The 15421-nt window shown below is 33.9% G+C and overlaps 1 protein-coding gene across 1 annotated transcript; it reads right to left on the reverse strand.

The window, feature by feature from the left end:
* Positions 1-2360: 2360 nt before the first annotated feature.
* Positions 2361-6822, reverse strand: LOC115983446 (double-stranded RNA-binding protein 2). The gene is made up of 3 exons (XM_031106121.1): positions 6224-6822; positions 3916-4135; positions 2361-3438 (listed from the first exon to the last, which is right to left on the reverse strand). The coding sequence occupies exons 1-3, from the start codon at positions 6467-6469 to the stop codon at positions 2711-2713; spliced, it is 1194 nt and encodes a 397-aa protein (XP_030961981.1). The 5' UTR covers positions 6470-6822; the 3' UTR covers positions 2361-2710.
* Positions 6823-15421: the final 8599 nt, after the last annotated feature.

Here is a 15421-nt window from a genome sequence, read left to right on the forward strand (position 1 = left end):
ATACTGTGCTGTACAAATTGTTATTTGCAATAGAAGTATTTAAATTTAGACTCGGTGATAGATCATTATTTAAATAAGATAATAGTAGATTAGTATTGTTATTTTCTTGTATTTAAATTGATCCCTATGTTTTAGGGTATGATTAGTTCCTATATTTTAGGATTTGTTGATGAGTTTATCTCATCATTGGCTATTTATGTAGATTGAATGCATTAATGAGAATTAAGCAAAAAATTAATAAAAAAATGTCTATTATCTCTCTCAAGTTCAGGAGATTGATCATTTCGAATTGATTATACTATCTTCTATTTTCAGCAAGGTCATAACACTTTGCTTATTATTGAACAAATTGAAATCCACCTGATTAATTAATAATGCTTAACATTGTGACTGGAACATATCATACACAATCCAAATTTCCCAAAGAGGAAAAATTATGTTGCACATGTCCGAAAATACCTAAGAATTTTTCGTTGATTAGAAGATGAAATTCAGCTGTCCAAGGCAACCTGCTTTACTGTTTTACAAACCCGGATTGGCTGAACCTTAAGGGACAAAGACAGAGAGGACTGAAATATAGTTCAAGGACAATAAATGAATGGAAATGAAAAAATTGACAATAGACGTGTTGGGCATTCTAAAAGCTCAATTATGCATTATTCTGGCTTGTTCAGTTCCTCTATTTGTAGAAAGAAGGACCTGCATCATAATTGGTGTTGAATTTTTACATGGTGATGATCATGGGCAAGAAGGAAAATGCCCACGTACCATCTTCTCCTTTGAGATGGTACGAACTTGTTTGGTTGTCAAGCTCACCGACTGTATGGCTGTATCTCATCTGTCTTGCATTCGTAAACCTTGAGGTCCCGTACAACATTTCATTTCAAATTGACTTTCTATACAAATTTATATATTGGCAAACAGGTTCAAAGGTGACATAACCAAGTTCAAAATCACCTTTAATTATATATACAGAATTAGGTACTAAAATTTGGATGATGTAGATCACATTGGATTGGATTATGACTGATTGTTTTAGCATATTTTGCAGATGTGACAGTGCTTCTCCAAATTGGGAAAATGGTATCATAAAAAAATAAAAACTCAAAAGGGAAAAAAAGGGGCAGAAACTCATACTGGAAAGTTAAAACAACATGAAAGATAGAAGCCCACCAAGTTAATGGGCCTGATGAAAGTGTTTTTTGTTGTCTTTCATTTTCCAATGAATTATTGCAGCATGAGAACACTCTTATCACTATGGGCCCATGAAACTAGTGTCATATCAATCTTAAAGGGGGCTGCTGTTATATATAGTACCCGTTTCTCACTTGGAAGTGATTTTGGACTGTACGTGGTGAGGCTCATTGCTCATATATATGACAGTCATGTTAAGTCCAAGAATGAGTGCTTCAAATCCTTGCAAAATGGGAGGTTTACTTTGCTCTTAAAAAAAAAAAAAAAAATACTATATTGCTAGGATATAGTCCCACCCCCTACTCTATATAATCTTGATATCCTCACAACATAATAAAAAATTCATTGAGTTGGGTAAATGATTACAATTGATAATGGTCACTTTCCGAGGCATGGAGTGCATTAAATTATCAGTGGAGGATATAGTTATCTAGTCTTTTCAAATCATCTTTTTTAGATGGGCTTAGGATTTTACGAATCCCATTTTCTTATCAAATCGTACTTTTTAAAATTTTTTAATTTTTACAAAAAGTCTTCCATGAAGCACAGCATCGTTTTGGTAGTAATAGAAAATATTAAGAAAGAAGGCAACAAGAAAATATTACTTTTTTTGTGGAATTATACTGTATTTCCCCTTTGTTTTGCTTTGGCATTAACCTCCCTTAAATTTGAAAATGCTGGACACTCACAGATTGTAATTTTCATGTAAATAACTCAACGGAATCTTTTCCTGGGACTAGAATTAAGTATTGTAAACAATAAATTTTTCTTCATATGTTGTTACAGCTAGTGAGGAAGTAAAATATGGCATGTCAAGTCCAGGAGCATACCCTAACTTGGAGGTCAAGCTAACAAGCAAACCCAATAGAATATGAAGAGAAGCCAGGGGCTACTTCTCCATTGAACTAGAGAATCTACATTCTCTTGAAACAAACTAATCGCTCAGCATGCCAATAACACGTCTCAGTAAGATTTCCACTCAGAATCTGAATTTGACTCTGAAGAAGACTTTAACACACTTCTCCATAGTTTAACTAGGAATAAAACATTTCCTCCAGATGGTGCAGCAAGAAGAGGTATATAAGCAATGTTAAAAATTAAAATTTTAAAAGATTATGAATCCAAGCCATGAACCACGTTTAGTATTTCTTCCCTAAGGTCCCCAATGATTGAAAGCCCACTCATCAAGAGCTCAGAAAGAAGTTTGCATAGAAAAAAGGCAAAATTTTAATCACCTTTGCAATTCCACTCTTACAACTAACATGGACAAGCAATAATAAGATGAGCAAAGAGGCTGACCCAGCTGCTAATAAATGGCAAAGATATGAGACTGCTGATACTAATTTAACCTGCTCTGTATCTTCTAACAAAACAAAGATGAAAAAGGTAACCAAAAAAGAGATCTAAAGTAAGAACACTCATATAACAGATGAGAATAGATAGACAAGACAAACTTCGGAGCACCACAAAACAATAACTTAGCTTTCCACAAATGCAAAATCTTCCCTAACCATCATCAGAGTTTGAGTTGTTCGAAGCTTTGTACTGTCTCAGATTCTTGTCGGTTGCTTGCAGTTGTGCTCCTCGTTTCCTCTACTTGAGCTGATAATTTACTTGGCAGGGTAGGTGCAATAACAGTTGGAGGATCTTCTTTTTGAACAACTGGAGGATCGTCTTTGCGAGCTGGTGGAGCAGCATATACAGGTATAGCCTGCCTAATGGAGATGGGAGCAGCACATTGGACAGGTGAGGCCCGCATCACCTGAGAGGTTAGCTTCACTGGTTGTGGAAACGGTGGGGCAGAGTAAACAGGCACTGCAGTCCTTATTGTCACAGGTTGTGCAATACCATGGCAGGGTGTCCTAAATTGTCGGATGGGAACATAGGGAGTAGCACCTGCCGCAGGGAACTTCTGAGAACGGATCCCACGACCTTCCAGAGCGGTAGACTGTGGTGACAGCATGTGGCTGTCATTTACTGTTGTTAAGTGGTGTCTGTTTCGAGGAGCTGTCTTCTGGCAGATTAGGGGGAGGATCTTTGATGTGGTAACAGGCGGAGGTTGTGGACTAGATGGTCTAGGGCTCTGCATTGGGAACTTCTTTGGAAATGGTATGAGAGCATTAGGGTTAGCCATTGCTCTCTTTTCCTTCAATCGGTAGTTCATTAAAGCTCGTGCTATCGTGATCTGTTCCAGCTCATCACTGTTTTCTGGTTCAGATGAAGAACTTGCAGCCTCTTTTGCCACTGGCCAGAAAGAAAAGAAGTTATTTACATTCAACAAGAAATTCATAGGCATGATCTGGGCGCATTGATGGATGATGACATCTCAAAAATAGCACCACTGAAATCATGGAATCAACTTAAGAGAATTTAATTGTCTATAAGGCAAGTCCAAATGAAGCAATAACTGCTCCACCAAATATTCTTGTTTCAGCCCCAACAATCAGGCTTCCATTCAAAATGATGACTGGTGCACCAAGGCCAGACATTCACTAAATTTATAAATGCTTTGTAAGCAAAATGTGTTGTAAATTATTATTTTTATTTTTAGCGGAACTCCAGATATAGGTATGAGATCTATCTTCTGGTGGCACTATTCCTTACAATAGTTTACTAAGGGAATGAACCATACAGTCAGCTGGAGCATTCCTCCACTTTAAAAAGAGCAGTCTTAACATTCTATCATTATAACTATTGACAGAAAGTTCAATGAAGACTCACATTGTTTTAGAGATGACCAAGCTGCCATAGCTGCATTTTTCTCCGCTTGTTTCTTATTTTTGGCGGGTTCTCCTGTGAATGTGATTCCAGCCAATTCAACTATCCCTGTAAACACAGGTAGGTGTCCAAGACCAGACCTGAATGTTGTGTATTGTGGCAATGGGGCTCCAACTCTTTGTGCAATTTCCTGCAGGAGGTTCTTGTAAACCCCCGTCTCGTCCTAACCAAAGGCAAGCCTAATCAGTACCAGAACAACAAAACTAGCTACAGCTGTCAACTTAGTGTATTTAAAAATGTGAAAAGTACAGATGTTTGTAACCAAAAAAGGCCAGCAGAAAAGCCACTCAGAGGTAACTGAAACTGATAGGCTATACACGGTATTTGCTTAGATTTATTCCATACAATTATGTGCAAATTTGTTCAGAAGATAAGAAAGAATGCTTATGAAATAAGTAGAGAACTGCATATAACTCAATGACAATGTTAAGAAGGAAAATCTAAGATTCAGATATGCATCTACCTAATTTCTTCTTCATTTTTTTATTTAATACTTAACAGGTGGGGCGGGATTCAAAACCTCCTCTCCCATGGGAGAGCGGGGCATCCACCAAATTACATTCACAAACAGAAAGCAGAAATTTAATAGTTCACCAGTCAAACCATGCCTCTCTTCTCTTTCATCTAGCATCATTATTAAGATTAGAATCACAATAAGTATTGAGAAATAATTGAAGAGTCACAACCTAACATGGCTTAAAATAAAGGGGAAACTTGAAACAGGATAAGTGCAAACAATCTAAGAAGTTACATTAAGAAAACTTAGATACCGAATAAACCTGGATCATAGCTGCAACTCACATGAATAGAAATAATTTATTATGTCTAAGATCACATCATATACATCCACTATACGAGTTTTGTTTGGAAGGAAATTTGTTTGGAACATCTATACTTGCTTGTTCAAGTTAAATTGGGTTACAAAAGTGTTAGATTAAATTCACAATTTTCTAATAACTTAAGCTTTTGGGACAATTGCTATTTTTCATGGTATTAGAGCATGGGGTCCTGGGTTCAATACCAATCAAAATTCACTTCTTTTAAAAACAATATGAAGTACAAACTATTTGCTTCCATTAACAAAGATATAAAGCATTTATTTCCATTACTAAAGTAACTAAACATATCAAATGTTCATTAAAATCTTCACCCTTGAGATATAAGATTTGAAAACTGCTGAGTTAAATGCCATTTTCTGTGACAACAACTGTTATATATAGCATTTAGATATTCTTACTGACAAAACTTTTGACTTCATGGCAAATTTTACTAGCTAACCCAAACCTAACCTCCCCTGAAAACCAATTTATTCATTTATTTATTTAATGAAAAATGGAATAAGATTAGTCAATTAGATTAAAACATTTTTTTAAGAAAAGCTCAGGCAGATTGAAATTCAATATGAAATCATAGATCTCTCATTATTCTGGAACACAAGACCAGAAAGGTCTATCTTTTGAGTTGATTACTATTTTTTTTCTTTTCCTCTCTCTAAACTTCTGGAAGCTAAGAAAACAAAAAGAAGATATTGTTAAAAAATGATGGGAACCAATCAGAGGGTCAATGCTGAAGAAAAAAGGTTTACAAAGTTCTGGGTCATCAAAGACCCCCCACTTCTCCCAAACACATTTTATTTTTTAATGACCGAAATACCCTTTCTGGAGCAGATTGTTACACCAGCAAATCCGGGAGACCCAGTACAGCTGGTTCCCAGAACAGAGAAAACAAACAAAAACGAAAACATATTTTTCTCAATCTCTCTCTCTCACACTTTTGAAAGCAAAACTTCTCTCAGAAACTTCTCAGTTCCTACAATTTTCTAAAAATCTTTTTTTTTTTTAATTAAAAAAATGACTTTTTTTTTTTAAATATAATAAATTTCAGTCCTCACGCGTCAGCTAAAGAAAGTCAGAAAATGCCACTGCTTTGAAAACCCAATTGCCAGAATTGGAGCAAGGGCACTTCCGTAATTTCCCAAAAACAAAAAAAAAAAAACCCAAACCTTCAAACTCGCCGGCGATAAATCCGGGTTGTGTCATGTGTGCGCAGGATAACCAGACCGGCGCACGTTAGCAAAAAAACACACACATAGGGCTTCAAAGAAAATTGAAGTTGATGACACTAAATAATTGATCAGTTTACAAAAAAAAAAATTAGAAAGATCAGAAGCTTTAAAACTAGAACCAGAAATAGAAAGCAAAGTGACGGAACCCTAACGGCTGTTAAAAAAGGAAAAAGGGGTTGAACTGACCAGGATCCTGGCGGCGAGAGAGTGAGAGGGGCCACGGTGGGAGAGAGAGTTGAGGGCGACCTCGGCGGCGGAGTGCTCGGCCTGGCGGAGAGTGGAGCAGTACTGAGGGCTCTCGAAGATCTCGCCGTTAAAGTTGACGGTGGCCTTGAACCTGGGCGCGTGGTCCGGACCTTCCCGAATGCACGTGTAGGAAGGCAGGTTGAAGCAGCTCCGCTGGGCCAGCTCCTGAAGCTGGTTTTTGTACATTTCTTCTTCTGCTCCTCTCCCCTATATTTTCCTCTCACTCCTAAACTCTCTCCCTCTCTCTCTCTCAAGCTTCAATTACTACTCCTACTACTACTCTCTCTTCTCTGCGCTTCGCACATGAAAAAAATGGAGGCGGACCCAGATCGGATCCGCGGGTTTTCGGGTCGTATGATGAGAAGAAAAGGGTTCGGGGTTTGGTTTTAGACTGTAGTGCCGGAGAATGAGGTCCGGAGAGGTGAAGGTGATTAGGGTTTTTATAGAGAGAGAAAGAGATAGAGAGAGAGAGAGAGACGGAAGCAGAGAGAAATGGTGCGAAGCTCGGACTTTAGAGAGAGAAAGAGTTGGGGACTTATAATTTGGTAGTGGAGTAGTAATGTAAAGTATTTCTCTTTTTCTTTTTTGTTTTTGTTTTTTTTGTTTGTTTTTGTTTTTTGTTTTTTGTTTTTTTTTTGGGTTTTGGGTTTTTGGGGAGAGTATTATTAAAATGTGGAATTTATTATACTATTGATTTTATTGTCGCGAGTCAACTGAACGTTAGGCTGCATGGATGTGATCTTTTTCTCTAGATTTTCTCCCCCCCCCCCCCCCCCCTTTTTCTATTTATTTTAAATTAAAAATGCATTTTATTTTTTCTAATAAAAAATAAGAAAAAATTACATGTACAAGCTATTATAATTTTGAAATTAGCAAATATGGAAATATAAACTTTAGAAGGTAAAAAATTAAAAATCTCAACCGTTCGGCCCTTTTAAATGAAGCCACGTATTTTTGGTTGAATATGCGTTACTAATTTTAATTTGTTATCATTTTTTAACTTAACGGTTTAATGTATTACCTTTGAAAGATAAGATTTAAGTGCGTAATGTCATGCATGCAACTTTCTTTAACACAGTTGTCATGACTTATTGTAATTTGAACGTTGCTTTTACTTGGATACTAATTGTATTATGTACCAATCACAAGCTATGTTGTCATGTCATAGTTTTGAAAAAAATGTTGTATTCTTAGATTCACCCTCTTGAAAGTTCTATATTCATCTAATCATAGTGACCCAACTCATTGAAGATTCAACACTTAGACCCTAATTTTAGCTTAAAATAGGCTGAATGGACGTTTTCTTTTTCCTTAGATTTTCATAACTTTTTTTTTCCTTCTTTCTATTTAGTTTAAATTACAAATAATTTTATTTATTTTATTAATTAAAAATAAGAAAAAATTACATTTAAAAGTAACAAATGAAACTATAAAATTTTAAATGGTAGCAAATTAAATCTCAACTATTCAACCCATTCAAGTGGAACCACGTAATTTTGGTTGAATATGCGTTACCGATTTTAATTTGTTACCTTTTTAAGCTTCATGGTTTAATGTATTACTTTTAAAATGATAAGGTTTAACTAAGTAACGCCATGCATGCAACTTTTTTCAACACAGTTGTCATGACTTTTTGTAATTTGAACAACGTCTCTTTTTTACTTGGGTACTGATTATATTATGTACCAATCACAAGCTATGTCGCCATGTTGGTAGTTGTGAAAACTGTTGTTGTGGGGCCTGAAATTTGGAATCCCGGCCCACTTCACATTAAGGGCCCAAAGCCCAAGCCGAGGAGCCCTACTGCCGAGGAGGTATGATGAGAACCCCTTAATGGCCCAAGAATGTAGCCGAGGACAACCTCACGCTCAACGCCTCACAAAACGCCTGAAGAAAAGGACAAACTCAGTACAAGAGCAGTACAAGCGAGAAAGCTGCCAACACCATAATGTGGAGCCCAGCACCTGACAAGCCCATACCCCATACCATGCTATCCAGTTTTTCCCAACCACTCTGACGTGAGGATTGATAGGATGAGTAATTGCCCCAAACAAGGAGAAACTGACATGTAGATGAAGAAGGGGAATTGAATACTAGTATAAAAGGGAAAAGAGAGCTAAAAAGGGGGGGGGGGATCCAACAAAAACAGAGGAATGGTGAGAATGTAATTCCCTTCGGACCAAGTCCGAGGAGTCCAACCTTTCAAACCAGTTCGATGTAAGGCCTAGCTATACAAGCCAAACTTATCTTCGTATGAGCTTGCATGGGAAACATGACTAAACCGCCGTCTTACGACCAAAGTCCTGCCTTTCCAAATTCACTCTCTACAAATCATATTGTTCGGGCCATTTACATACGAGCCCAAAGTCATCCTTGGGTCGTTAAAAATTGTGTCCCTACAGTTGTATTCTTAGATTCATCATCTTGGAAATTCTACCTTCATCTAACCATAGTAACCCAACTCATTGAAGGTTCAACACTCAAACCCTAATTTTAGCTTAAAATAGGCTGAATGGATGTTTTCTTTTTCCTTAGATTTTCATAACTTTTTTTTTTCCTTTTTCTATTTATTTTATATTACAAATAATTTTATTTATTTTATTAATTAAAAATAAGAAAACATGACATTTAAAAGTAACAAATGAAACTATAAAATTATAAATGGTAGCAAATTAAATCTCAACTATTCAGCCCATTCAAGTGGAACCACGTAATTTTGGTTGAATATGCGTTACCGATTTTAATTTGTTACCTTTTTAAGCTTCATGGTTTAATGTATTACTTTTAAAATGATAAGGTTTAACTAAGTAACGTCATGCATGCAACTTTCTTCAACACAGCTGTCATGACTTTTTGTAATAAGAGACTTTTTGTAATTTGAGCAACATCTCTTTTTTACTTGGGTACTAAATATATTAGGTACCAATCACAAGCTATGTCGTCATGTCAGTAGTTGTGAAAAGATGTGTATTCTTAGATTCACCATCTTGAAAATTCTACCTTCATCTAACCATAGTAACCCAACTCATTGAAGATTCAACACTCAAACCCTAATTTTAGCTTAAAATAGGCTGAATGGACGTTTTCTTTTTCCTTAGATTTTCATAACTTTTTTGTCCTTTTTTCTATTTATTTTAAATTACAAATAATTTTATTTATTTTATTAATTAAAAATAAGAAAACATTACATTTAAAAGTAATAAATGAAACTATAAAATTTTAAATGGTAGCAAATTAAATCTCAACTATTCAGCCCATTCAAGTGGAACCGCGTAATTTTGGTTGAATATGCGTTACCAATTTTAATTTGGTACCTTTTTAAGCTTCATGGCTTTTAAAATGATAAGGTTTAACTAAGTAACGCCATGCATGCAACTTTCTTCAACACAACTGTCATGACTTTTTGTAATTTGAGCAACATCTCTTTTTTACTTGGGTACTAATTATATTATGTACCAATCACAAGCTATGTCGCCATGTCGGTAGTTGTGAAAAAATGTTGTATTCTTAGATTCATCATCTTGGAAATTCTACCTTCATCTAACCATAATAACCCAACTCATTGAAGATTCGACACTCAAAACCCCTAATTTTGGCTTAAAATAGGCTAAATGGACGTTATTTTTTTCCTTAGATTTTCATAACCTTTTTTCTATTTATTTTAAATTAATTTTTTTTCTAATTAAAAATAAGAAAAAATTACATCAAAAACTAACAAATGAAACTATAAAACTTTAAAAGGTGAGAAATTAAAAATCTCATAAGTTCAACCCTTTCAAGTGGAGCCACGTATTTTTGGTTGAATATGCGTTATAGATTTTAATTTGTTACCTTTTTTAACTTCATGGTTTAATGTATTTCTTTGAAAATGACAAGGTTTAAGTGAGTAACGCCATGCATACAACTTTCTGCAACATAGTTGTCATGATTTATTGTAATTTGAACAACATTGCTTTTACTTGGGTCCTTTACTAACACAGATTGTATTATACACTAATAACAAGCTATGTCGCCATGTCGGTAGTGATGAAAAATGTTGTATCCTTAAATTCATTATCTTGAAAATTCTACCTTTGTCTAACCGTAATAACTCAAACTCATTGAAGATTCAACACTCAAAACCCTTAACTTTGGCTTAACATACACTACATGGATGTTATCATTTTCCTTAGATTTTCATAGCTTTTTCTTTTTCCCCCCTTTTTTCTATTTATTTTAAATTTAAATGTATTTTATTTTTCTAATAAAAGATAAGAAAAAATTACATTCAAAAGTAACAAATGAAACAATAGAATTTTTAAAGGTAGCAAATTAAATCTCAATCATTAGAGCCTTTCCAGTGGAACCACATGTCTGTGGTTGAATATGCGTTATGTGTTTTAATTTATTACCTTTAACTTCATGGTTTAATTTACTACCTTTAAAGTGATAAGGTTTAATTGAGTAAAGCTATGCATGCAACTTTCTTCAACTGTCACGACTTATTGTATTTTGAACAACATCATTTTTATTTAGTCCATCACTAACACTAATTATATTATGCACCAATCACAAGTTTTGTCGTCATAATGGTAGTTGTGAAAAATGTTGTATACTTAGATTCATTATCTTGGATATTCTACTTCTGTCTAACCATAATAACCCAACTCATTGAAGATTCAACATTAAAAAACCCTAATTTTGGCTTAACATTACGTTGCATGGATGTTATCTTTCTTCCTTAGATTTTTAGAACCTTTTCCCCCTTTTATTCTATTTATTTTAATTCTAAAATGTATTTTAAATTTTTAATTAAAAATAAGAAAAAATTACATTCAAAATTAACAAATGAAACCGTAGAAATTTAAAAATGTAGCAAATTAAATCTCAACCGTTCGACCTTTCAAGTGGAACCACATGTCTGTGGTTGAATATGCGTTACGAGTTTTAATTTTTTACCTTTTTTTAACTTCATGGTTTAATTTATTACCTTTAAAATGATAAGGTTTAAATGAGTAATGCTATGCATGCAATTTTCTTTAACACAGTTGTCATGAGTTATTGTAATTTGAAGAACATCATTTTTACTTGGGTCCATCACTAACACTAATTGTATTATGCACCAATCACAAACTATGTCATCATGTCGGTAGTTGTGAAAAATGTTGTATCCTTAGATTCATTATCTTGGAAATTCTACCTTTGTCTAACCATAATAACCTAGCTCAATGAAGATTCAACACTCAAAAACCCTAATTTTGGCTTTACATATGCTACATGGATGTTATCTTTTTCCTTAGATTTTCATAACATTTTTTTTCCTTTTCCTATTTATTTTAAATTCAAAATGTATTTTATTTTTATAAATAAAAATAAAAAGATTATGTAGGATTAAGGGCCCAAATTATATATTGGGCCGTAGGCCTTGTCCGAGAGCATGAGTGGTCCGAGGAGGAACGAACAGTAATGAATGATTCAGGCTCAGGATTTAATGAGCAAGATACAAATAGGAAGGTTGTCCGAGGAGGAATATCTCATTGGATACAATAAGTACAACTCAAATATGTATTCCAATGATCAGAGTGACTTTCCATGAAACTTCAGTGATAGGAACGTGCATCATGAACATACAAGAAGGAGGGGAACCCAAAAATATCTAAGGGAAAACTACTACTACCACATTGAATGCACTGCAGTTACTTTTCTGGCCGCATTTATGTGGAGAAGGCCTCTGAACAGTGTTGCCTTGGCTACCACAACTCACAGAAAGCCAAAGAGGGTGTCTAATGAGACAGGTACTCAAATAAGAGTTTAGATGACTAACAAGTGTAGGATCAAGATGGTCCAAAGGGAGCTATATAATGTAAGAGACCCTCCATGAGGAAGTGATCGGAAAAATAGAAAGAAAACACTGTAGCCATCATAATTATACTTGTATTCAGTTTAGTTGATTTATATAAAGACTTACCTCATCGAACAGTGAATTGATTCAGATCAGTGCTTCTTGTTTTTGTTTGATCATCCTTTAAATCCCTACTAGCCGTTGTCCAATTCATTAAGGCCTAGTTATTTGACCCACTCTCTACAAATTTATTGTACTGGGCTCACTGGGGCAAGATCCTATACATCTTGGGCTTGGGCTGCAAAATGTGTCCTTACAGATTACATTTAAAAGTAACAAATGAAGCCACAAAATTTTAAAATATAGTAAATTAAATCTCAACCGTTTGACCCTTTCAAGAGGAACCACATGTTTGTGGTTGAATATGCATTACAAGTTTTAATTTGTTACATTTTTTAACTTCATGGTTTAATTTACTACCTTTAAAATGATAAGGTTTAATAGAGTAATGTTAGGCATGCAATTTTCTTCAATACAACTGTCATGACTTATTGTAATTTGAACAACATTGTGTTTACTTGGGTCCATTACTAACACTAATTGTATTATGCACCAATCACAAGCTATGTCGCTATGTCGTAGTGGTGAAAAATGTTGTATCCGTAGATTATATATCTTCGAAATTCCACCTTCCTCTAACCATAATAGCCCAACTCATTGAAGATTCAACACTCAAAAACTCTAATTTTGTCTTGGACATAGGTTGCATGGATGTGATATATTTCCCTAGAATTTTAGAACCTTTTTTTTCCCTTATATATATTTATTTTAAATTAAAAAAATATTTTATTTTTTCTAATAAGAAAGAATAGAACAAAATACATTTAAAAGTAACAAATGAAACCATCAAAATTTTAAAGGTAGCAAATTGAATCTCAATCGCTTGACCTTCTTTGGTGAAACCACCTGTTTGGGGTTTAATACGTGTTATTGAGTTTAATTTGTTACTCCCTCTGTCCCAGTTTGTTTGTCCTTTATTCCATTTTAGGAGGTTCTAAAATATTGTCCTATTTCTAAAAATGAAAGTCATTAATTTACTAATGCTTCTATTATACTCCTACTTTATTTTCAAAACTATTTGAAAAGAAAACTAACAAATATTTAAAAAATCAATCTAATTGAGGCACCTTTTTAGTTGCCTCATTAAAAATAACTCTTTAAAAAAAAAAACTAATATATTTATTTAAGGATAGTTTTGTAAACTTATACATTTTTATAAGGCAGACAAGACAATAAATGATGTTTCATTAAAATGTTTGACTTTTCAAACAGAACAAACAAATTGGGATGGAATGAGTATTTTTTTTTTTTTTTAATTTCATGGTTTAATTTATTATTTTTAAAACAATAAGGTTTATACGAGTAAGGCATGCAACTTTCTTCAACAGTTGTCATGACTTACTATAATTTGAATAACATTGTTTTTACTTGGGTCCATTACTAACACTAATTATATTATGCACCAATCACAAGCTATGTCACCACGCTGGAAGTTGTGAAAAATATTATATCCTAAGATTCATAATCTTGGAAATTCTACATTTGTTTAACCATAATAACCCAACTCATTGAAGATTCAACACTCAAAAACTATAATTTTGGCTTAACACATGAAGCACGAATGTTATATTTTTCCTTAGATTTCATAACCTTTTCCCCTCCCCCTTTTTTTCTATTTTATTTTAAATTAAAAATGTATTTTATTTTCCAAATTCAAAATGATAGGCCAAGAATGTATTAATCTCTTGTAATGAATTAACCAATTAATTAGCCAAGTTAATTAATTAATTCAATTAGCATGCAATACGCATGGTAGCACAAACAAATCACCAACTAAGTTAATATGCAGTGAAAAATAAAGTTGACATGGTGATTTGTTTACGAATAGGGAAAACCTTCAAGACAAAAACCCCACCGGGTGATTTAAAGGTTACCACTCCTGAGAATCCACTATCATCATGACAAGCGATTACAAGTAAAGGAATCGAAGTACCTTATACCAACCTACAGTTGAACCGTTACCCCAATACACAATTGGAGTTGTTCTGTAGTGACAATCTCTCATTTTCAATGCATGACTCCCAGTACGTGACTAACTAATTAATGCATGGATCCAAGTACGTGACTAACCACCAACTTGAGAAGGATGTTGGTTACAAAGTTTTTCAGTTCATCAACATGATGAAGATCACGAAACTCTTTGTTTACAGAACTCAACGGCGTACAAACGCAGCAACTTCTTCAAGAAAAAGATGAACTAGGGCAAATTTGTCTCCAGTCACAATTTACTTGAACAAAACCTTTGCATCAAGTTTCATCAGCTATGACGGCCTTTAAAATAATCCTTATATATGTTTAGGGTTGTGAGAAAAGAAAGTCTAAACAAGTATACACAGATATGTGTGAAATCAGATCTGAAAAACTGATTTTCGTAAATCTCAATAGATAGGTTATTTATCGAGTAGCTGTCAAGTATCAGGCTAAACATGCCTTTTAAACCTTGATAGATGCTATCTGTCGAGATAGCTGTCGAGATTTAAAATACAACACTTCTTTACTTGATTCTTGGACGGATTTGCATGGCTTTAATACTTGGACTTGAATTCTTGTTCCTTGAAGTATTAAACACATCCTAAATCTCCCAAATTACAAGTAAAGTACGTTTTGTTAAAGGATTAGCCAATTCTAAATGACGTATGTTCCTAACATGATTCACATATATCCTAACACAAAATAATAAAAAATTACATTTAAAATTAACAAATAAAACCATAAAATTTTGAAAGGCAGCAAATTAAACCTCAACCGTTTGATGCTCTTTGGTAGAACCATGTGTTTAGGGTTTAATATGCGTTATAGAGTTTAATTTGTTACCTTTTCTAGCTTCATGGTTTAATTGATTACTTTTAAAATAATAAAGTTTAATTGGGTAATGCTAGGCATGTAACTTTCTTCAAACTAGCTGTCATGACTTATTGTAATTTAAACAACATCACTTTTATTTGGATTCATCACTAACACTAATTGTATTATACACTAATCACTAGTTATGTTGCCATGTCAATATTTGTGAAAAATGGTGTATCCTTAGATTCATTGTCTTGAAAATTCTACCTTGGTCTAATTAACCATAATAACCCAACTCATCGAATATTTAATACCTAAAAAACCCTAAAAGTAACAAATGAATTTGTAAATTTTTAAAAGGTAGCAAATTAAATCCCAACCGTTCAACCCTTTTAGGTGGAACCGCATTT

The sequence above is a fragment of the Quercus lobata genome, chromosome 1 (assembly GCF_001633185.2).
Source record: "Quercus lobata isolate SW786 chromosome 1, ValleyOak3.0 Primary Assembly, whole genome shotgun sequence".
Classification (NCBI taxonomy): Eukaryota; Viridiplantae; Streptophyta; class Magnoliopsida; order Fagales; family Fagaceae; genus Quercus; species Quercus lobata.

Bases quoted from the DNA above. Each gene is read 5' to 3' on its own strand.
- LOC115983446 (XM_031106121.1), bottom strand. From the start codon at position 6,469: ATGTACAAAAACCAGCTTCAGGAGCTGGCCCAGCGGAGCTGCTTCAAC. The intron at 4,136-6,223 runs GTCAGTTCAACC...GCCTTTGGTTAG, and splicing joins CTCTCGCCGCCAGGATCCTG to GACGAGACGGGGGTTTACAA. The intron at 3,439-3,915 runs GTGAGTCTTCAT...CTTTCTGGCCAG, and splicing joins TTGGTCATCTCTAAAACAAT to TGGCAAAAGAGGCTGCAAGT.